The sequence below is a fragment of the Melopsittacus undulatus genome, chromosome 4 (assembly GCF_012275295.1).
Source record: "Melopsittacus undulatus isolate bMelUnd1 chromosome 4, bMelUnd1.mat.Z, whole genome shotgun sequence".
NCBI lineage: Eukaryota > Metazoa > Chordata > Aves > Psittaciformes > Psittaculidae > Melopsittacus > Melopsittacus undulatus.
This window is the reverse complement of record NC_047530.1, coordinates 109762788-109786152: the sequence shown is the minus strand read 5'-3', so window position 1 is coordinate 109786152 and position 23365 is coordinate 109762788. Positions and strand designations below refer to the sequence as shown.

Below are 23365 nucleotides of genomic sequence, written 5' to 3'. Positions count from 1 at the left end.
CTATTCCAACTTTTAAAGTAACCAGCCAAAGGTTTACCAAGCCATACATCTGCAGAGTATATTCTGGTAATTCTATGCAGAAACCCAGAGCAGCTCCTCTACTTTCCCCAGTATCTTTTGTTCCAAGCAATAAATAAAACTCCTTCTACAGCAGAATGAACTGCAGTTCTCCTTGGAATAGCTTCCCCTCTGAGCAGCACTCAAACCAAGCCTTCTTTGCATCTCTTTGGGAGCAGAAGTAAAGAGTATTTTACTACACCAAAGCTTTGAACAATTCAAGCCCTCATTTTTAACCATTTTTTAGTATATCCTATAAGTCTATAGGCTGAAGCCAGTTTTAGAAACTCAACATTAACAGAGAAATTGCTTTGGAAGAAAAGTGAAGGTTCCTCTGAGTTATACAAAGTGTTTCATGAATATAAATACATCTGCTTTCTACCACTGGATCTGGGTTCAGTCTGACTTGTAAAAAGGCATCAGCTTGACAAAAGGAACGATGCAAACCAAAGCCAGCCCACAGACTGTCTCTGAATGGCATCGTGTATTGCCCCAAGAAAATAAGCCCACGTGCACTTTCAGCACGATGATGCAGCAAACACTATATGAATATGCATATGGGAAGAGAAAATGTCAATGCAGCCCAACTACCAGAGAGAAAAACAAGTCACAGTGCACAGGAAGAATGTGCATTCATTGTTATTGCAAGCATTAACCCCAGCAAAGTACTGGTTGGTCAGCTCATCTTGCTTTTTGTAGGCCTAGGAATAAAGTAATACAGCAAGTAAACCAGGATAAGAATGTAAAACACTGTTTTAGCCTACAGCAAATGGTAATGCTGTAGTCAGCCTAGGTCAAGAGAGACCTTATGTTCAGAAAACATCAGTGGAAGAAAACAGAATGAGGATTTTAACTGCAAAGAGTTAGATCAAGCATCCAGCCTGCCAAGTAGCCACTAGCTACTGTTTGGGTTGATGTAAGTTATGATTATATTAACTACATATAAAGGTCTTCTTTTGCATCATATTTCACAAGTGGAAGCAAACGATCCAGCTCCCTGGTTTTATGCTTCCTGGACCTGTGTCTAACGCCAAGGTTTCCTTATAGAGATACCCAAACTTTTGTCAAACCCCTGCCACTGAACTTAGATATTTCCATTCTCATTAGATTTCTGTGTGTTCTTTGAAATAATCTTCCCTTATGATCTTAAGCAATTTATTTTCTGTTCTTTATGACTTGTAAGCCTGGAATTAAATCATGATTATTATGGAACTATGGACACCTGAATTTGTCATATCATGTGTATTGCTTTATTTCTTTTATATTATCATCTGTGTTGAATGACTATGTAAAACCTGGCTCAGTTGTTTTCTGAAAGCTGGTCTCCTTGGTTCCTCAAAGTCTCAACTCCAGATTAGTCACAGTTGCTATTCCTTCAAGCAGAAGAAAAAGCATAGAACCACTAAATAAGCCTTACAGATACCCTGAGAATGCTTCACAATAGCAAACACTTGGGTAGAACTGAACAGCTCTCCGGCTACAGGTAATCGAAAGACTGTTCCAGCAAGCCCATTAATGCAACTTCATAGAATCATAGGATCACAAAGGTTTGTGTTGGAAGGGACCTTAAAGCTCCTCCAGCTCCAACCCCTGCCATGGGCAGGGACAGCTTCCACTGGAGCAGCTGCTCCAAGCCCCTGTGTCCAACCTGGCCTTGAGCACTGCCAGGGATGGGGCAGCCACAGCTTCTCTGGGCACCCTGTGCCAGCGCCCTCACAGGGATGAACTTCTGCCTTAGATCCAACCTGAACTTCCCTTGCTTCAGTTTAAATCCTTTGTCTTGTCACTATAGTCACTGATGAAGAGTCCCTCTCCACCATCCTTTCAGCAATGTCACCTCTATTTCCATCACCCTGATACTAGAAGCACATCCATCTTGCTAGTCATGTAAGGCACGATCCACAGGCAGTCTTCATGCAGAAAGGGATGTCACTTTTGATGCCATTTTGCTCCTTCTTCTGTAATCCCTGGTAACTCAATCTTCTGGTTGACAGAAGATGATTCAAACTCCAAAACTGCCTTGCCCATGAAGGAGAAAACAAGACTATGTTTGTCATAGTTCAACAGACCACTCAAAGGGAAACAAAATCAACCCTGACTTGGACATGACATCAGGAACAGGTTCAAAACACAACTTCCCATCTATTTACCAATGTGTTAATTTATAATTCATCCATTTTATTAGATATTGGGAAAAAAGTCTTCCCTGTGAGGGTGCTGAGGCGCTGGCACAGGGTGCCCAGAGAAGCTGTGGCTGCCCCATCCCTGGCAGTGTTCAAGGCCAGGTTGGACACAGGGGCTTGGAGCAGCTGCTCCAGTGGAAGGGGTCCCTGCCTGTGGCAGAGGGTTAGAACTGGATGAGCTTTAAGGTCCTTTCCAACCCAAACCAGTCTGTGGTTCTATGATATATCCTAAGAACAGAAGGCCCAATGTTTCCCACTCCATTGTTATCTACTGAGATGTCACCTGTCCGGACAGGTTTTGAATGTCTTCATAGAGGGAGCAAATGAGGATAATGATGGATTTTTACTTACTTTGAAGAAAGTTAAATGAAGAACATTAACCACCAATTTCACAGAAGTTACAAAAATCAGCTTCAGAAACTACCATCTGAGTGGTGCTGCCAATTTTTAGATGAAAAATTATACTTGAGGGAGGAATTTAATGACTAAATTTTTGTTTCTGTTCTAAATTGCTTGAGGATATGCATTGATCTTGTTTAATAATGTCAAGAAGAGGCGAAAGAAAAGATTCTGGCGACTTGGAGCTGCCAAGAAGTTTCACAGCCAACAGAATTAACAGTAACATTAACTAAGGATCAAAAATTCAAAGCTAATAACATGTAAATTAAGGATGAAAACATGCTCTGTCTTAATTTTAATGATAGTTTTGTGAAAGCAATGTCAATATGTTGATGGCTATGAAATATTTCTCCATTCTAACAAGCATTAGAAAACAAGGGGGGGGAGAGGGAAAATAACTATAACACAAACAAATAGCAGCTCAATTCCACACGCTGGTTTCTCCACAGTATCACCACTGCCTAACTGTTGAGCTACAATCCCATCTTTGCTATGAAATTCCAGCATCATTTCTGAATTTCCTGCTAAACACCCTCTTAGGCTATAAGGCTGCCAGACTGCAGTGAATCTGATGTGCTCTGAATATGAAACACCTCAGATGTGCTGTAAGAGAGATGCTGCTGAAAAACACTGCAATGAAATTAGGAGTTGACTATGAAGTTGTACCACAGCAATAACTTTCCCTCTGGACAGAGGAGAAGTCATTACCACCACAATGCAATTGCTATTCCCACCCTGCCTGCATCCCAAGCCCTCCTCATACACAACTTGAACTCCCAACAGATGTGACCAGAGCTCTCCCTTCCCCTGCCATGACTCACATCCCAGTGACCCACCCACACTCCTCAGCCTGCTGCTGGTGTAGCCAAGAGAACAAGGGACCGCTCCATGGCAACGAAGCACAGGAATTACAGACAGGGCACAGTCTGGAAATGTGAAATATTTGCTTTGGTGGCTGCTTTGCTCTCCACAGCCCTTGGATGCAGTCAGCCAGCTGACAAATACACATGAAAAATGGATATAAAGCAAGTTTTAATAGGAACAAAATACAACAACTCCATTCCTGTTCGTGTCAAGATGTGTGAACACACGAGCGACCTCCATGCAATACGCTCATGCTCACACCCCGTCTGCCCAACACAGGAAAGCACAAGAGCTTTCTTCAAGCATAAGATATGGATATTACACCTTGGAAATAACATCAAACAGCTTATTTGGACGCAAAGCCATATTACCTACTCCTAAAAGCAAACCAACCAGCTTCCTTAGTGCTTTTATTTGTACCCACAGAGAGGTAAAATGCCACAGAGCTTGTTTTCAGCGTACTTTTGGTGTAAAAGTCTCGATAATGTGGCAAACAATATTCCTGTTTCTATTGCACTTGGGATTTTTCTGTTTTCTTGGAGACATGTGCTGCTCTAAAGCAAAACAAAGCCCATGGGAAAAGGCTGGAGAGCACACAAACTCACTAGATGCTTTTGCTGCTGCAACCAGACAATTTAATCCAAGACTGCACAGTAAACCACCCACCATCCATTCACAGAGGAAGGGGGATGGAGACGGTAACAAAGGCAGTACATACAACCCCACTCCACGTACCCAGATCAGAAGCTCCAGCAGGTGTATGAACTTACCATTCTGGGTGAGTTTTGTTGAACAAACTAGAGTAGAGATCTGGAAAGAGTCTTTGCTGATGGTGCAGCTCCCCAGGTTCTGCATGCTCTTCCCTGTTGCAGAGTGTCCCTTTTCCTCCAGTTCTATCTTGGTGGATGGCAGACTTAAATACGTCGAGGCATCCTCCAGCTTCTTTGCTTCTGCCTACAGGGGTGTTTAAAATGCAGCATGAAACAACTTGAAATTATCTGGTAAAAAAACACTAGGTAATAATAAAATCTTATTATTTACATTGTTTTTTCTTAGGTTTGCTCTACAATTGGAACTATCCAATGGGTCTTCAACAACACTAATTTAGCACTAACCTGTCAATAGATTAGAGCCAAGATGTGGTATTTAAAGGGCTACAGAAGTAACTTTTCCCAGCTACAAAAACCCACATAAAACCCAGTAACAAATGCCTTTGAAATTAAAACATCCCCAGCAAAACATATTCCAGGTTTAACAATCAGTCTGCCAAGTACTCAAATGGCACAGTACATATTTAGTAGCTTGATTTAACAGAATAGTCTAGAACACATTTTCGTGTGCTATTCTAACAAGTAATCCACTAAAAGTCAGACAGCTCAGCTACCTACTAAGGAAAGACTCAAGTACCACAAAAACCTACCTTGTAAACTATAAGGTCATGTTCTCCATCTCTCAAAGTTGTTCCATCGTATCTCATGAGCTTCACAAATGCCAGAGCAAAGATCTTCTCAGATTTATCTTTGGCTGTGAGAATAAAAAGCAAAACACCACCACACAGAATGAAGTGTTTGATAATGACAAACAGTCCATCTAAACCTCAGAACCACGGACAGTCTGCAAATGAAGGGCTGTAGTAAAGATCCTCAGATGGAGGAAGTGTACAAGAAATTAGGAGAATCGCCTAAATGCAAGAAAGAAGCAAGAAATGCAAAAAATGATGTATAAGAACGTGACCACGCCACCAAAACTAGATGTTTAGGATTTCTATATGGTGGCTGTCCTTTTAGAAAGATGGATTACAGCAACTTCTTCAAAACAAAACAAATGTGATGCATTTATAATGCTCAGGTTTTTATAAGAATGGCAGTGCTTGGTATATAGCCAAGTGATTTAAACACCAGCACTGAGGATCTCATCATATCATTTAGAGGGAGAACACTAGAACCAAAACAAACTAGATTGATAGGCACAAATGAAGTGTTTCAGTCTCTGAAAGCTGACTCACTCCAGAGCAACATGAACTAGAGAAGATGTTCAGTTTGCTCTCAGTGTTCAAGATCATTTATCAAAAGTTAAACCAAAGTAACAGGGCAAGTAGAAATCACAAAGGTAAGACTTAAAACCAGAAGGAAAATGCAATCAACCTGAGATAGTCCAAGATCCTTGTGAGAAAGCCCTGCAACTCTAAGGCACTTAAACCACAGCCAACCTAAACCTCTGAGTTAGCGTAAAGGTATTTGACTGTGTGGCACACAATCATAGTTTTGACACTCCTGACACTGATTTTTGGCTCAGTTTTCATTAGCAAGTATCATTCCCTAAACTAAGGAAATATTTGATTAATAATCAGCTTCCAAAACATGTAGCTTCAATTAAATAACCACTACAGGGTAATGTACTACATATCGCACAGATACACGCACGCAAGGAGTATATGTCTTAAAATGCATCCAGTGATCATTACGCGATTAATGCTTCTGTCTACACATTTATCCTACAGCAAAAGTTTCCCTGCAGATTTAGAAAGGCTTTGCTATTGAAAGAGCCAGTAACTGTAATCACTATAGGGAATGAATATTATCAAAAACACAGAAAATCTCAGACCTTACTACAAAACAACTGTTTGACTGGAAGATGTTGGGTTGTCTCCATCTGATCCTCAACAGCTCAGAGCATTTCAGCTGCCAGCAATGTTACAGGACAGCTGAGGAAACCCACAAGCTCCCAAATATCTTTTAGACCAAAATTACATCAAAGAAACCACAGGTCAGTCTAAGAACCAGAAACCAATTCCTTAATAGCTAAATCTCCAGCTACTGAAGCTAAGCCTACTATAAGCTCTTTTCTATGTTCCTATTTCATGTGTGGGGTTGTTAAATATCTTTACTATTCCCTAACCATTTACCTCTAAGATACACAACACTACAACCCTCTGGGCTGCTAACTTAAAGCTTTAATAATTGGCCTTTCTATTTGACTTGGAGAAATAAACGGGCAGGAAAGGGAAAACTCGATGTTGATAGGTAAGAGAGAGGAAGATGTAAAGGGAAAAAGAAGCTGAGATGCAAACAAAATAAGCAGGCAAAAGCCTTACCCTGCACTAAAAGCAATTACAACAGTTAATTACAGATTAAGAACATTATGCCTCTATCAGCAGATTTTGGCACCAGACATTGACAAGGACCATAATGAAAAGGCTGAAATTACTCACAGTCCTGTGATGATCTGTGACGGAAAGTGAACCTTAAATGACTGCGGTTCACATCTTCAATGGGGATCGCAACCTTCACACATTGGGGAAGAAGGTGAAGAAAGAAACAGTCAGTACAGTGTGTTCAAACATCATCGACCACTACCAAATCTCATCTGGACATCTTTCAATAATATGCTTGGAGCTCTCAGGAAGATTAATGCCAGGTACCAGCTTCATTTTGCCAGAGAGGACCCTGAAAGGTCACTCCCTAGCAAAATCAGCAATCCTTGCACCAAACATAAGAGGAAAGAAGCCCCATCCAACCCGGCTTTGAACACTGCCAGGGATGGGGCAGCCACAGCTTCTCTGGGCACCCTGTGCCAGCGCCTCAGCACCCTCACAGGGAACAGCTTCTGCCTAAGAGCTCAGCTCAGTCTCCCCTGTTCTGACAGTTTCAAGCTATTCCCCTTGGCCTGTCCCTACAGGCCCTTGTCCCAAGCCCCTCTCCATGTTCCCTGCAGCCCCTTTAGGCACTGGAGCTGCTCTCAGGTCTCCCCTTCAGGAGCCTTCTCTTGTCCAAGCTGCCCCAGCCCAGCTCTCTCAGCCTGGCTCCAGAGCAGAGCTGCTCCAGCCCTCGCAGCAGCTCCATGGCCTCCTCTGGACTTGCTCCAACAGCTCCATGTACTTCTTATGTCAGGGCCCCAAAGCTAGATGCAGTACTCCAGGTTAACATAGTGGTACGGGGAGTGGCTGTAAGTCCCTTTCCCAGTACGTATTCTGCTCCCACTGACTACAGCTAGACGGAATATGTTTCATAAAGCCAACATCAGCCTCCTCTGTAATATTAAAGCATAGCATTTACATGAAAATGTTATTACCCAAGCAAATCCAGCAAGTTTAAAACCCAGATCCCAGAACTCTGATGAGCTCATTAAGGCAATTATGTTTTAACCTTATTACCCTGCCTCTCCAGGTCAGCTCCAGGGAAACAGAGTAAACCATTCCTAAGCAGATGTTGGGAGTTATTGATGCCCCCATAACAGTTGTCCTGACCAAAAGAATGAACTAAAATTCAATATGCAATTAAAATCAAAGCTGTTTTCCAGGAGTTTCCAAAGCTTTCCTTAGCTTTGCCTTTTGTCCTGCTAAACACAAGCACTGAATTTCCCTAGTCCCGTTTCTCAAGGCTTTCCACTGAAACCTACGTTAATTGCACATTAACCCACACAGAGGGAGTTCTTGTAACACTTTCTATACCTTCACAGTCTCAAACCAGCGAGGCTGCTTGACTTGGTAATATATTACTGACTTGTACTCCGAGATGGCTTCATCACCAGCACCAGGAAAAATAACGCTCTTGAAAACACAGAGATAAGAAAATGTTAATGTCTACCTTAAACCCCACTTTTTCAGCCATAGAAATAAAAGCATCTATGAAACAGGTCAAAATAAGACAGAATAGTTCACGTTTAGAGCTCCTGATTAAATCAGTATCTAAGTGCATGTGCTGATAAGTTGCATTTAATTATGATACAGGAAACAGTTCTGTTGTAAATAAAAACAGGGATTTAAGTTGGCATATATAAAGATGTCGAAAAGGCTTAAACAGACACGAATCAAAACCAAACCCAGCCAGACATTCAATACTTTAATACCTCTAATCTTTTGCCATCTTCGTCATACACAGACACTGTAACTTCCACGTTCTTTGCTGTGGTTTTACTGCCTTTGTCAAAATCTCCCTGCACCAGTGTTACGTAGATGTCATTACGAACATCACCTGAAAGGAAAAGCAAAGCTCTAAGCAATTTTCACAGTATATATAATGATTTGTGAAACCAATGATAGGCAGATACTATGACCAACACATTTAGCAACAGCAATTATACCTATATATGGCAAAGTGTAAAGCAACACTACGTGGACCATTGGAGATTCAAAACTACCACTACTGGAAAGAGATGTTCAGCTAAAACTGTGCTGAGGCTTCTAAAGTCTGAACCACGACCCCCTAATGCAGCAAGGTGAATCTAACAAACAAATCACACACTCTGAACTCAAAGCATCCTACATCATCATGAAGACACACATCACTCAGAAAACACCTCAGCTCCACGTTGATACAACCTCCTGCATTATTGATTTCAAAGGATGAGTTCCAACACAGCATTAATTTATCCCACACACAGATGTTTTGCAATTTAAAAGTATTTAGCAGCCTACAGAGGTCTGTAACTTGTTACATTAGGAAGTGGTTTGATGATTTGTTGCCTCGGGGGCTGCAGAGGTAGGCTGCATTTAGCTTTAGGTCCTAAAATACCCTTCAACTACACCCCAGTATGGAAATTAAATGAGGAAATGGGGAATTCCCAACAATTTCATAGGCAGATGGTTTATGTGCCAACATATCAGCAGAACAAGTGCACCGAGGAACTTCAAACATAGAATCATGTCATGGAACCATGGTATGGTTTGGGTTGGAAGGGACCCAAAAGCTCATTGAGTTCCAACCCCCTGCCATGGGCAGGGACACCTTCCACTAGAGCAGTTTGCTCCAAGCCCCATCCACCCTGGCTATACAGTAAAACATCTGACAAATGCACAATCAGCAACCATAGGGAATGCTGGAAAAGGGATGGGGTTTGGCAATATCTAATGGATACTACACAAAGCCCATCAACCCAAAAAAGACAGTGCAGGTTTTCTTCTGTAGGCTGTTACTTTTGGCAGGTTTTGAGAATCACCACGGTTTGGGTTTGGTTTTGTTCTCATAAACACCAGAACTGAACATCCATGGGATATATGTATTAAAAAGACAATAGGGCTTTCTTTCAAATACATTATCCAAACCTAGTACAAACCCCAAAGAGACCTAAATATCTCTAAATCAAGCCCATTCACCTAAAAAATCCTTCTGGTGTAGTTTTAGCACATGAGATGTAAGTTTTATATATGCCTTTGCTAGGAAGATAAGATAAAGTATGTCCTTCATATACATATTTCACTGGAAAAAGAGGAGACTTTCCACTGTCACTGTGATATCCCAACTTTTGGGGGGTTCTTAGGTTTTATTTATCAATGCAACACATATGGCAGATACTACCCAAGTATTTTATGTTCATTTTAAATGAGACAAATCCTTTGAGAGCCATTATTTATAATACAAACCATACCTCAAACGAATCTGCCTGCCCCTCTCCCCCAAGGCTTTCACACATGCAGAGATCCAAAGAAGGTTCAACTATAACAAAGCAGCATTAGTTCACACAAGGACTTACCAGGCATAATAATCTCAGGAAACCCCATTTTCCGAGCCACAGCTGTGGACCTATCCACTAAGTGTGGAAACTCTTTCCTAATCTGGTGAATATCTCCTGGCAGAAGCTTCAAAGTCACCCACAAACCTGGTGTGGAAAACAACCACAATTATTAAAGTATTCCCCATTACTACAGATTGCTTTTTACACAGTCTAGAATGTAAGAACACACATTAAGGTAACTGCTCTTCATTTACAACAAATACAAAGTACTTCAAACCACTCAAAACCCCCATTGCTTCAAGCAGAACCATAAGTACAGCACACACCAGTTTGTCAGATTATAGCAGAATTTATGGAAAACTGGGTAAAACCTGAACCTGGAAGCTCACTGGATAACAAAAACTTGGGCAATCTGTGCAAGAGAAGTATTCAGGCCTTGTATTGTGCACTTGGCAGCACTATCAGCTAGGAGGTGTCTTGGTAGGCAGAAGTTAGGCAGGTATTCCATACCAGATACAGGTAACTCCCCTCCTATGGGCTTTCTAAAGCCAAAACATTTCTTCACAGTCTAAAGCTTTCAATATAGGAGGACTCCATCCAGGAGAAAACCAAGTTAGCAACAGGCAGGAGAGAGGAAACTCACTTATCACCTGGACCTACCAACATTTGGGCTGGAAAATGCAAGTAAGGCATCAAGCCCTTGGCATGAAGCTGGAGTGGCCAAGGCAGAATCCCTCCTCCTCCCAGCACCAGACTGCTCTCATCATTGCAGTCTTCCACACTGAAGTCTTGTGGAAATACACTTATTAAGCCATTAGCAGCACTGCCTCAAGCTTGTATCTATCCTTGAACTCTCACGTGCTCTAATAAAATGATTACCTTCCATGGGAAGAGAGAGAAGTGGCAACGCTCATTTGAATGGAAAAACTACAGTATTACAACCAAACAATACTGAGATGCCAAAGCCACCACCAGCAGCAGATACATACCCTGAATTGATTCACCACCCCCAGGAAGCTGTTTTTACTGCACTAAGCACAAAGAAATCTACAGCATCAGCTTAACACAGTTGGTATTTTTCTCCTCAGCAGCAGAAGCAGTCACTAAAAAGCTGCTGCTTCCCAACTAACATGGGGTGCACTTGTAGGACAAAGAATGATACCCAAGTGAAAAACAAAACCCAACCCCAAAGTCATCTCGCACTTGGCAAAGTGACTGGAAATCAGGTTTGTGCATGAAATACAGAAGACATTTGCAGAAGAATGGCCTCAAATTAACAAGTTGTGAGTTATCCTGTTGCACACACTATGAACTATACATTCATTTGGTATATGTTTAGCAGCTGGCTTTACTTTCTATCAAAATCTCTTATAAAGGCTATATGCAGATCTGTTCCAGAGGTGGCTCTACCAGCTGCTGTTCCATTAACCAGTATCTGTACCTACACCGACAGCCCTAGCAACAACTGTTACTGCTCTTCTGCTTCTTAGGAAAAGGCTCTGAAATGAATAAAATAAGCTGAAGTGTTTCCTCCTTTCTGATACACACTGGCCTCAGATATACAAATGGAGGGGGGGAGCAAGCAGATTAAGTTTTTCTCTTCAGTTAATGAATACTATAAAAATAAGCTTATTTAGACTTTTATTTGCTATTAATTAGTAAAAATCAAGGAAAACTTGGAACATTTTCCGTAGGTCTATTGCTCAGACACCCCCAGAAGTGATGCAGATATTCACATAAGAGTGCTCAGTGGCGATTCCACACTGCCTTGCACAATGCTGTATTAATCCCAAGAAAATACTGAAGGCAGTACAGCAATAACTGAGACCTCCCACAATTCACTTTTTAACCGGCAAATACATGACCAAGTGTTGTACACACACAAAAACCCCAGACTTAAAGAGATAACCAAGATGCACATCAGCAGAGCACACACTGAATTACACGCAGTGACACGAGCAACTCATAATTCAAGGTACCAGTGAGGTTCCCTTGCTCTGCTCCATCCTTACCACCTCCAAGCTTGGGCAGTGCAGTGCTGGTGGGGGCAATGCCCTGGTCTTCTTCTCAGGGAGCCAAATGCTGCAAGTGCAGCTGCAAAGGGGAAACATAAGGCAAAGGGAAGGAAGAGAATATCCCTTCCTTCAGCATTAGGAGGCCAAACTCTGCAGCTCAAAAGCCAATTTCTTAAGTCACTGTTTCCAGGACAGAAATATAAAGATGTCCAAGCAATGGACAATGAGAGAAAAGATGGAAAACCTGTGGAGTTATCACAGGGCAAGAAGAAAAGGTGCAGGGCAGAATAAGCCCTGAAGGATGGGGAGGAAACAATCCATGCAACCACATATTCTGTTACCAAACAGCAGTGAGCAAGGTGATATTATGCACCCTTGATTCCATAATTAAACCCATCACATGTTACACTTGTGTATGTTTTAGCCACGTTGTATAGGAAAGAGAAGAGTACATACCCTGACCCTTGTGGTTAACTTCTTTAGCAGCGATCACTTTGTTTATAACAGTCTGAAGGAAATCATTCTCCCCTGCCACCCTGGGTGAAAAACGGGATGATATGTTCAGCTGCTTGTGTCGAATGGCGTCATCCAACGCTAGCCTGGAGGATGCACATGACGACCAACACCAGGAAACAAAGGGTCACAGAAAACCAGAAGTCACAGTAACAAGGGAACACAAAAGATCGTATCATAGTTGTGACAAAGAGTATTTATTAGTCAACGCACGACAAAGGACAGGAAAGGTAACAAGAAAGACAGAGGAAGAGCATTAATCAGGAGAGAAGTACAGCACACCTGCATTGCTACTTCTCCCTTCAGGGACATGCATGCACAGGCCCAAGGGATGCTTGGGGAGGAGAGGATGGATGGCTCCCACCTTAGAGTCCCCTGGTAAGCAGTGAAAACCTCTACAGGCAGTTTTCTCTTTAATAGGTATATATAGAGAGCAGACTGGCCCTGCAGCCCCTCCAGGGTCACTTCTGTCATTCTGGAGGTTAAACAGCAGCACACACCACCCGAAGGAAAAGCTACCCTAAATCCCATAGAAAGGGCACAGGAGAAGGAAAGCAGATAATCCAAACATTGTTAAACTGGATGAATGAAAAGATGGAAACTCTCTAAATGAAACAGCAGCATGAAGTGTCATTGAAGTAATCGTGCCAAGTGCTTTTGACAGCCATTGTGGTGGTGGCTAGTGAATGAATACAAACAAAGATATGAAAACAGAGTTGCGTGTGGTACAACAGAAGCAAAGCATGGAATGAGGAGAAAAATGTGGCTCTTATACACAGCCTCAGCCTACATTGCAAGTAATGGCACCAGGATTCCTGTTTTCACATTATTCATATTCTTTGGAATATACTTTCAGAAGAATGGTTTAATTTAGTATAAAAAAAAGACATTGAACATCATTTCAAAATCTGATTTATAGCTACACAGAGCAAAAATAAATTGGTGTTAATGGAGCAGAAAACTACATGTTCTATTAGCGTCCACTTCCATACACAGAGGTTCATCATTTTCATTGCACACTTCCACACTCACTGAAAACTAAGCCTGTGATTGTTTAGCACACAATAAATATACCATGAATGCACTCCTCCCTAAAAACCTCCTGGTTTCCTTCCAAATGGAAAGGTACTTGGGATCTCTGCATTAGCACCCTGCACACCTCATACAAACAAAACCCTTTCAGACAGAAGGCAGAGCCCCCAGCAAGTCTCTCAACATCCTACATCCTCAGATCACAAGGTACTTCTTGAATTAAGGTATTACTGAATTAAGCCTATTTTCCAAAGTAAAGTGAATTTCAGATTACACTATTTCAGGCTTTTTTCCTTTTTAATATCATTAAACCCCCTCTGAAAATCAGTTGGTACATGAATTTAGCTCACATAACTAAGTTTTGTCTTTTGGAACAGATGGCAATATAGTATTGCATGTGAAGGGAAGACTAAGTATTCATATTTTATGCACATATATTTGACTTCTCTCTTCTACCTTTCCCCATTTCATGGAATGAAAAAAAGAAATCATGAATATGGATGGAGCAGAGTATTTGCCACATACGCTATTTTGTTAATATGCTTCTCTGGGCACCCTGTGCCAGCGCCTCAGCACCCTCACAGGGAACAGCTTCTGCCTAAGAGCTCAGCTCAGTCTCCCCTGTTCTGGCAGGTTCAAGCCATTCCCCTTGGCCTGTCCCTACAGGCCCTTGTCTCAAGCCTCTCTCCAGCTTTCCTGCAGCCCCTTTAGGCACTGGAGCTGCTCTCAGGTCTCCCCTTCAGGAGCCTTCTCTTCTCCAGGTCAAACTTGTCAGTACTTTAAAGGAGACCAACTCCATATTTGCTATCAGCTAACTCAGTTATTGTACAATAGTGTCAAGCTCCATGTCAGAAACCTTAAGAGTCTGTGGAACTCTAAGGTCCTGTGGAAAGGTTTGTGGTTTTAGATGACTAGAATTAAGCCCAGGTCCATATAGCAGACTGGTCTGCTTGGTTCTATGAACCACCTGTAACAGGTACATGCAGAAGGCACAGCCTCTCCCTTACCATTCAACTGAAATACCCAAGGTAAAAGTCTCACATGATGAAGCTGCCCAGAGAAGCTGTGGCTGCCCCATCCCTGGCAGTGCTCAAGGCCAGGTTGGATACAGGGGTTTGGAGCAGCTGCTCCAGTGGAACGGGTCCCTGCCCATGGCAGGAGGCTGGAATGGGATGAGCTTTAATCTCCGCCATTCCATTGTTCTATGAGAAGATCATGCAGGAGGTATATGAAACCATCCTTCAAATTCTCAGTTTCTGTTTGTACTCCAGTTATGAGTTGCCCTTACTCTGAAGTTTTATGTGTTACCAAGAGAAAGATGGACATCACCGATTTACTACTCTCACAGAAGTGAGACTCTCATGGCTGCAGTAGGAGTCGGTATTGCTGCTGGTCTTTATCAACCACTGGCGGATCTAAACCAGCAACGTACTTGTTCTAAGCATTTCATCTCTTACACATGATCATCCTGACATCTTGAAACAAAAAGAAATCAAGACTGCAAAACTAGGAATGCATGCTTTAAAGTCAAGACTTAGAAAAAGAACATTTTTTAGGGCTATCGCTACTGTAACCAATAGGAGTATTAGTAAGGACTACTCAAGATAAAACATGATGCTGAAATAAATTACCCTCAGAATATCTACAGAGCACTTGTTCCAATCAAAAGCTTCATTTGTTTTAAAAACACCACATTTTGAGTTAAAATCTTAATTCTTTCACTTCTGCTTTGTCTTTAAGCTATTCCCTACTTACGGTTGGAATGGTATGAAGTGCTGTTTGTCCTCATCGTCAACCTTCCCGTTAATGATGTCAGTAACATCCATCACTGAAAACGAAAGCAAAGTGTACTGAATGAAGTGATCCACATGGCAAGAGGGGTGCTGAGGGAATACCCTGTGGGACTGGAATCAATAGGGACTCAGAAGAGGGATGGACTTATTAACTATGCAACTTCAGAGATTTCCTATAGAGTAACATCATATTACAAGTAACTTTGGCATCTCTGGCTAACACCGGTCCTAGAGGCTACCCTAAGCTCTACAATACAGCCATCAGTCTGATTAAATTTGGAACAATTCCTGGCTTACACAGCCCCACAAGAGTTTAACACCTAGTTTTCTATGTAAGAATAGAAAACGACAAAGACAGAGCACACACAGTTACCTGCGACTCCAAAAGGCCTCCGCAGCCCTGACGTCAGTTTTCTCGTGTTGTTGTCCCTCAGCTCCATTCTGCCCACTCGCACAATCTGACAGACAAAACTGATCTTCTCTCTTTTCAGGTCTTTGCTGCCCAGGTCCTAAAAAGAGCACTTTCTTCACATTACTTTATAATTAATTTCAAACTCCATTTCAGTAGGCAGAAGGTTTGCTGCTCAGAACTTGCCTTCACCATGCTGCCCTCCAGCACAAGGGCAAAAGTCAGAGTAAAGGAGTTCTTGTAACAGTACTTCAATGGTTTATCTTGGCTTCTGTGTAAACTAACTGCTTCAGAGGCCAAATCATTTCTAGCAAGTTGAAACTCCAAAGAGCACCTTTGGGTTTCACCAAGTGTCCAGAACATTTAATGGTCACTTATGAGAAGTGCCTCACGTGAGCCTTCTCCGTATTCACAACCTACAGAGGTAACTCCACAGGGTTTACACACAGCTCACTGCATTCCTCAGTTATTCACAACCTATGAAACCAGTGCTTTACAATCTGCCAGCTGAACCAAGCACACACTTACAGTGAACACTGCTCGCAGGTTATGCAATCTGTCTATGTCTTTAGGGAGTCCACAGCTTGACCATCGCACCAAGTAGTTTTCACTGGAACAACAATAGTTTGAGGACTCTGTTTAAATGGTTTCCTTGAACATAAGCATTGTAATCAACTTCAGAATTTACAGAAGACCATTTTAAACCCAATCTACTTATCCTAAACTAATGAGTATTTACTTAGTGGAGAGCTGACATTTCCCTTTGTGGGTATCACTTACAAAACAGCAAGCAGCAAAGTGTAAGAATCTCTTTAAGGAAGCAGGGGATGTAGAAACCAAACTCTCAGTAGTGCCAAGACTGTTGCTAAGCAAGGGCACACAGCCTCACAGGTGTGCTCATGTCTCATTTAAGCTCTGCACAGGGGGAACCACAGGCACAGCATAAGGAGGAACAGCACGACCCTGAAACATACCCAAGGTGAGGGGATTTGCCTGATGCTGTGCAGAACACGACAAAGAGCTGCTGCACAGCTGATTCCCAGGTGACCCTGCCCTATGCCTTTCACAGGTGTTTGACTTTCATAAGCCCTTTCATCCCCTAAATCTACCTCACTACTGTAACTGGGTAAGCGCAGATTAGGGAGGACACTCAGGAGTTCACTAACCTGATGAATTTGGATTCCAGTGGATCATACAGAGACATCAGGACCTCAGCATCTTCTCCTATTTTACACACTACATTTTTTAAGTTCACAAATAAGGCAAACGAAGGAGTGGCAGCAAACTTGGCTTGTCTGTTGATATCAATATTCTGTTTCTGGGACTGTAATGCAAGAACAGAAGAAACTTAAGAGTTTAATTCAGCCCAACAAATACCCCACACCTAGAAACTTTTCCTAAAACCCTTCAGACAGAAGGAGGGTTTTCTCTTGAATTCTACTCATGTGGTCTTGGTTGAAATCAGGATTTACAGGCAGCATTTTCTGGATCTGTCCTGAAGTGCCACAACATAAAGAGAAAGGGCGAAAAGGGTAAGGGAAGAGGGATGCCTTCACTTATTAAAAAGAGCTAACTGAACAGAGGAGCAAATAGAGCCTCGAATATATCTCAAGGTACATTCCACAGGTTACCCACCCCTCAGATTTTAGCTCCCATGAACTTTTCACAAGCTACTTTATATAGGGAAGGGGCAGAATGCACATGGGAGAAGAAAGAAACTGGCTGAGGCAGGGATGAATACACAAATTTGGATGCAAAGATCCAGTAGTTTAAAACCTTCCTAAACTGGTGCATTTTTACACCAAGTTTTGTAACAGCTGCAAGTGTGTGTATGGCCCATTACAGCTCAACACAGCACAGGAGCTCATTACGTGGCACTAATGCACCCATGAGCTTCTCCTCAGGAATACCACGCTCCACTAAATGGTGCTGACACAGGCAGGACTCCTTACAACAGCAGTGTGCTTCCTTTTAAAAGATAAGGATTTGCATTGCAAAGAGGTTGACTATTCAAGTCACGGAATGTCTTTAGAATAATCCCAGCCTGGTTTGGGTTGGAAGGGTCCTTGAAGCTCATCCAGTCCCAACCCCTGCCACAGGCAGGGACCCCTTCCACTGGAGCAGCTGCTCCAAGCCCCTGTGTCCAACCTGGCCTTGAGCACTGCCAGGGATGGGGCAGCCACAGCTTCTCTGGGCACCCTGTGCCAGCGCCTCAGCACCCTCACAGGGAACAGCTTCTGCCTAAGAGCTCAGCTCAGTCTCCTCTGGCAGGTTAAAGCCATTTAAATTTGCCCCTTGTATTCCAACAAACAGATTTCCTTGATTGGCATACAGCAATCATACAGGCATGAGGACATGCTCCTTGAGTCTTTAACACAAACTCTTATGACAACCTAACATACAAACCTGCTACACATGTCTGGTATTAAGGTACCAATGTAGTCAACTGAGTAATATAGGTATTAACCATAAATTCTACTATGCCTTTAAAGGATGAGAAAGACATTTAAACAACCCAAGACATACGAGTTGTTACTAAATGATTAAGCCTGGTAACTCTTCATCAACATATCAAAGTCTTCATTACCAATGCTAAAATCAACACTCAACTTACAGTCTTATGTTTTAAATGGAAAAGCTACAGTCCCCAGTGTATCTTACTTTTTCCTCCTGTAGCCTCTCTTCAACTTGCTTGGAAGCAATTTCATGTGCTCTGAACAGGCTAATGGTGCTGGTCTGCTCTGGGTCCAGGATGTTGCCATCTTCATCTCTGACAACCAGATCTAAATCAAGAATTCTAAACAGACAAATATGCTTATAAAGTAACAGTGCCCAAATAAGTGCTTAAGCCACTCATTTCCTTAGCTAACCCTGCCATGTGTTTAACAAAGTCATGCACGCGTGAAACATGATAGCAAAAAGTCATGTGATACATGATAAATCAGTTTAACACGGCACCAACCCAGAGATAACCAGCCTTGACTGGAAGTCATTTTCCCCCACAGCACAGAAGGAATCCATGTCAATGTAACAGCATAAAAGAGAGAGAGAAATTGTGTCTTAAACAGCTGAGTTTGTCTCCTCTTCTTGATACATGCGACAGTTTGGACACCCAACCGCTACAGTCACACCACACGCAAGTTCATTTCATCCCACTCCACACTCTCCTCCAAGGCAGGCATATTCATGTTTTAGTAAACACCTATGAGAGCCAAGCAAACACACTTTGCTTCCCTTTATTTAAAGCAGAGGCAGATTTCTGTCAGCGGGGTGTTAACGTCCGTGATTACCTTCTGCAGAGAGGGACATTTCTGCCATAATCAAATCCAGCCTTAGGAAAGACCCTTCACATTTTCCCACATTAGCACAGTGCTGGCAGCAGAACCAAGGATAAAACAATCAGATCTACCTTGCTCTGCATTTCCCTGCCTATTGTCCCCAGGCCGGATCTCCTCACCTCTGTTCCAAATACATGGTCCCTATTTTCTTCCTCTAACTTGGTAGTTGCCTCTCATGATGGAGCTGCTGTAGCTTTGGGTTTGACATCTGTTTGATGAATGAGCTTAAATCAAACTTGCAGTGTCTGATAAGCCACACAGGGGTTTGTGGTCTGAGAGAATATCCCCTTTTGACTTGAGAAGAACAGGGGCTGTGGCACATGAAGAAATGCTTCGTGTAGTTGGAGGATGCCTCCTTACCCTCCTTGAAAAGAGGAAAGCCTGAAGGTGTTAAAAAAGCCTTGAGCAAGGCCAATACACAAACACCTTTGATTCACTGCACTGCATTCATCCAAAGGAGGATGAACATCACTTCAGTTGTAGAGCACAAGCAGCAGCTTCTTAAGAAACACCTCTGAAGTTTCACACTGCAACTGGACCTCATCCCAGACAGGCCTGGAAGGGACCTTAAAGCTCATCCAGTTCCAACCCCTGCCATGGGCAGGGACCCCTTCCACTGAAGCAGCTGCTCCAAGCCCGTGTCCAACCTGGCCTTGAACACTGCCAGGGATGCAGTGTTCAATGCTTTGCCACAGCCTCTCTGGGCAAAGTCACAACATGCTTTAAAGCATCCCTGGATCTCCAAGCTCCCAGATGAATTTTCTAGTGAGAAAATGGTTTCATCATCAAAACCAACCAGATAAACAGCCAAAATCATCTTGCTCCTCCCTACTACTTGTTCCCAGACAGCAGCCACAGCAGGAGATAGACACATTGACCACTGGCATGGTGACTGCCAGCTGGCATGAACAAAAGCAGAATCCTTCTGTAGAAGACACCAGCCTGGACCAGAGGAAAAGTGGCTTTGAAGTTGAGAGACCAATGACCCAGGGTACCACACACCAACAGGACACAAACATCTGCACAGACTGTCAAATGAATAGCAGCTAAGGCTGCTTTGATTTGATTTCTTTGTTTTATCCTTTTAACTTGCAAATGATGCTTGGAAAGATTTGCAAGTTTTCCCCTAAGTGTCCCAGTTAGGGAGTTTTTGCAACTGAACAGAAAAGATGTTCTCACCACAAAATTACCTGACCCAATTTCAGAAAAGCATTAAAAATACAAATTCCAAAGACTCCTTTTACTTCCTCAGTTATTTTGACAACATGCAGCGAAACTGTTGGCTTTATTTATAGAAACAAAATATCTGAGTTATAAATCTGTTCTTCACTAACCAAGGAAAAGTGAGGATATGATTAGATCAGGAAACATTTATAAAACACATGATGATTTCATTCTGCCTGGATATTGAAATCACAGAACCCCAGACTGGTTTGTATTGGAAGGGTCCTTAAAGCTCCTCCAGCTCCAACCCCTGTCACAGGCAGGGACCCCTTCCACTGGAGCAGCTGCTCCAAGCCCCTGTGTCCAACCTGTCCTTGAGCACTGCCAGGGATGGGGCAGCCACAGCTTCTCTGGGCACCCTGTGCCAGCACCTCAGCACCCTCACAGGGAACAGCTTCTGCCTAAGATCTAACCTGAAATTCCTCTGTTTCAGTCTGAACCCATCACCCCTTGTTCTTTTGCTGCAGTCCTTCATAAACAGAAGACTTCTTCATACATGCTTATTTTAGACAGAAGTGAATGTAGGACCACATTAGAAACATGGTATCTTGTAGACATGAATTTACTCACAAGTTAAAATCCGCTTCCCTCCACAGAGAATGCTCTGATCACTTATTTAGTCCATCAGCACATTAGGCATATCAAGTACAGCACAAGAGGTGCCATTGTATCTGAACACACAGCATCTGGAGATTGTTGAGAGTAACTTTAACAAACTCCTTAGGCAGATGGTAAAATCAAGTAGCCAAACTAATGCCATTAACAACATGTGGTTAATTGTCTACTAAGGTACCAGAGTCCATATCTTGGATTATAAATGATAATTACTGACTGAATGCAGTTACTGATGATATTTTAATATTTCTGGTTTTAATGACAGCTTTTGCTGCTAAAGTGGATGAACAGAAATAGTGCAAGTTTGGCACTTCTTAAGGAATGAAGCACTAATAGCTGAAATCTAATGAGTTATTGACATCACAAGGAGGTTGAAGACTGGCTGGCCAAAGGCTTTTCCAGTCCCCAGATGCTCAGCAATACAACCATGTCCCTCAGTATTCCAAATACTGCTTCTGGTTGAAGAGTGAGACATGATATCTCATTTTAAATCATAACAGAAAGTCATAGGCACATATAGAGAACTTGGGACCTAAAAATTGTAGTTATAAAAGAACTTTGCTCAAATCTAGACCACTGTTTAGAGAGTTAATACATTTGAACTATTAACATATGCAGCCCATACTGCTGTCTTTTGGGGTGAATACTTCCTTCACAATTTTTATCTCTTCTGTTAAACAGACACTTTGTTTTATCAAATCTGCCTGTTAATATTCAGGTCCAAGCTGGATACTATGTAAATAGAAGAACAATGAGGTTAAATGGTATTTCTGAGCCAAATCCTTCAACATCACATTATAGCTAAGTGACTTCAGGGCACACGCAGCTGGTGGTGTTGAGAAGCCAACAACTGTTGATACTGCAGAAACCAGTTTCAACTATATTTTGCATGGAGGCAATATTTGCACTTCTCAATTGACCTTAAAAATTACAGCTTCTTACCAGTATCAAATGGATAATGTCATGAAGGAAAAGAGTTATATACGGATTCGCCTTCACATACTACAATTTCTACTATACATGTGTAGTAGAAAACATGGTATACCAACCTCATTCTTTATCTTTCTGTAAAAGGACTGTTAATAGACGATTATACCTCCATAAATACAGGGATAAGAATCCTGCAAGAAGCTACTGACAGCTAATGCATATTAAAATCATAGAATAGTTTGGGTTGGAAAGGACCTTAAGATCATCCAGTTCCAACCCTCTGCCATGAGCAGCGACACCTCACACTAAACCATGGCACCCAAAGCTCTGTCCAACCTGGCCTTGAACACTGCCAGGGATGGAGCATTCACAACCTCCCTGGGCAACCCATTCCAGTGCCTCACCACCCTCACAGGAAAGAATTTCTTCCTTATATCCAATCTAAACTTCCCCTGTTTAAGTTTTAACCCATTACCCCTTGTCCTGTCAATACAGTCCCTAATGAAGAGTCCCTGTTCAGCATCCTCATAACCAAAGGCAGGAACTCCGGTATTTTAGAAGACTGACATTAACAAGCTACAGTCAAATACTACACAACCTGTTGTGGTTTTAAGCATCAAGACATGGAAGACACTGCTCACAAACCTGTTGCCATAATCAATCTTGGCTGTCACTTTCTTCTTCAGTTCCTTGAGCTCGTCTTGGGGCAGGGTCCCAGAGAGTATTTGAGATCTCCACTCAATAAGATCATATATCATGTGCCGCACACTGCGAAACATCTCTCTGTTATCCTGCTGTTGGGAGGAAGAAGATGGGTGGAAGTTAGTTCTGAAGTCCAGTGAGCACCTTTTAAATGCGTATCATAAACTGCAATTATAAAATATTAAACTCAGAAGGGTAAGAGTCTACAAACAGCTCTGAAATAGGAGCCTTTCTATAGTACAGAACACTGAACACTTACACTCTGCTTTAGGTATCTAAATAAGTGTAAACATTTGTGGTTTTTACCTTAAAACCTGAGTAATACTGTATTCAGAAGAGGCATTCAAGGAAAAGGTATCATTTTCTTGGTTCAGAGAGTAACTTTCTTCAATGACCCTCTATCCTAAGCAGAACAGCACTAAAAATGATGCATTTTAGCAGGAAGAGGCTCAAGCTCTGCAATACTCCATCCGTAACAGATTAGAGTCCTTCCCCCTGGATAAACCTTTAGAACAACACTTAAAATGCCCCAGTGTGTAATGCCAAGTGCATCAGCATCCTATAAGTTCACAGGTAGCAGCTGAGGGAAAGGGAATAACCAGGAAAGCACTAAACCTTCTAGGAAGTGCTCAATTGTTTATAAAGGCTGGAACAATGGATATTAAATCACGCCAGCAGCATACACAGACTTTCCTTGGCAGCACTCAGCTAAGCTAGGACACAGGAAGATAAAGTTCCAGACTTACAATGGAAAGAGCCTCTTTTCCGGAGTGTTTTCTACATGTGGGCCCATACACGCATGCATTTGAAAGCAAAAGACCAAACCTTTAACCACAAA

At 42.3% G+C, this 23365-nt stretch overlaps 1 protein-coding gene across 2 annotated transcripts in view; it reads right to left on the bottom strand.

Annotated features, from left to right (window-relative positions):
* DOCK1 (dedicator of cytokinesis 1) overlaps window positions 1-23365 on the bottom strand; it is a 367459-nt gene that overhangs the window by 310390 nt on the left and 33704 nt on the right. The window contains exons 6-18 of one of the 2 annotated variants that reach the window (XM_034061789.1): window positions 22471-22619; window positions 18380-18515; window positions 16885-17042; window positions 16247-16328; window positions 15683-15818; window positions 15272-15344; window positions 12428-12570; window positions 9975-10100; window positions 8352-8476; window positions 7954-8052; window positions 6715-6787; window positions 4924-5027; window positions 4274-4457 (exon numbers count right to left, since the gene is read on the bottom strand). In XM_034061789.1, coding sequence (XP_033917680.1) covers window positions 4274-4457; window positions 4924-5027; window positions 6715-6787; window positions 7954-8052; window positions 8352-8476; window positions 9975-10100; window positions 12428-12570; window positions 15272-15344; window positions 15683-15818; window positions 16247-16328; window positions 16885-17042; window positions 18380-18515; window positions 22471-22619 — 1588 coding nt within the window. The remainder of the gene's footprint in view (window positions 1-4273; window positions 4458-4923; window positions 5028-6714; window positions 6788-7953; window positions 8053-8351; window positions 8477-9974; window positions 10101-12427; window positions 12571-15271; window positions 15345-15682; window positions 15819-16246; window positions 16329-16884; window positions 17043-18379; window positions 18516-22470; window positions 22620-23365) is intronic. The other variant, XM_034061790.1, reaches the window with a different exon arrangement.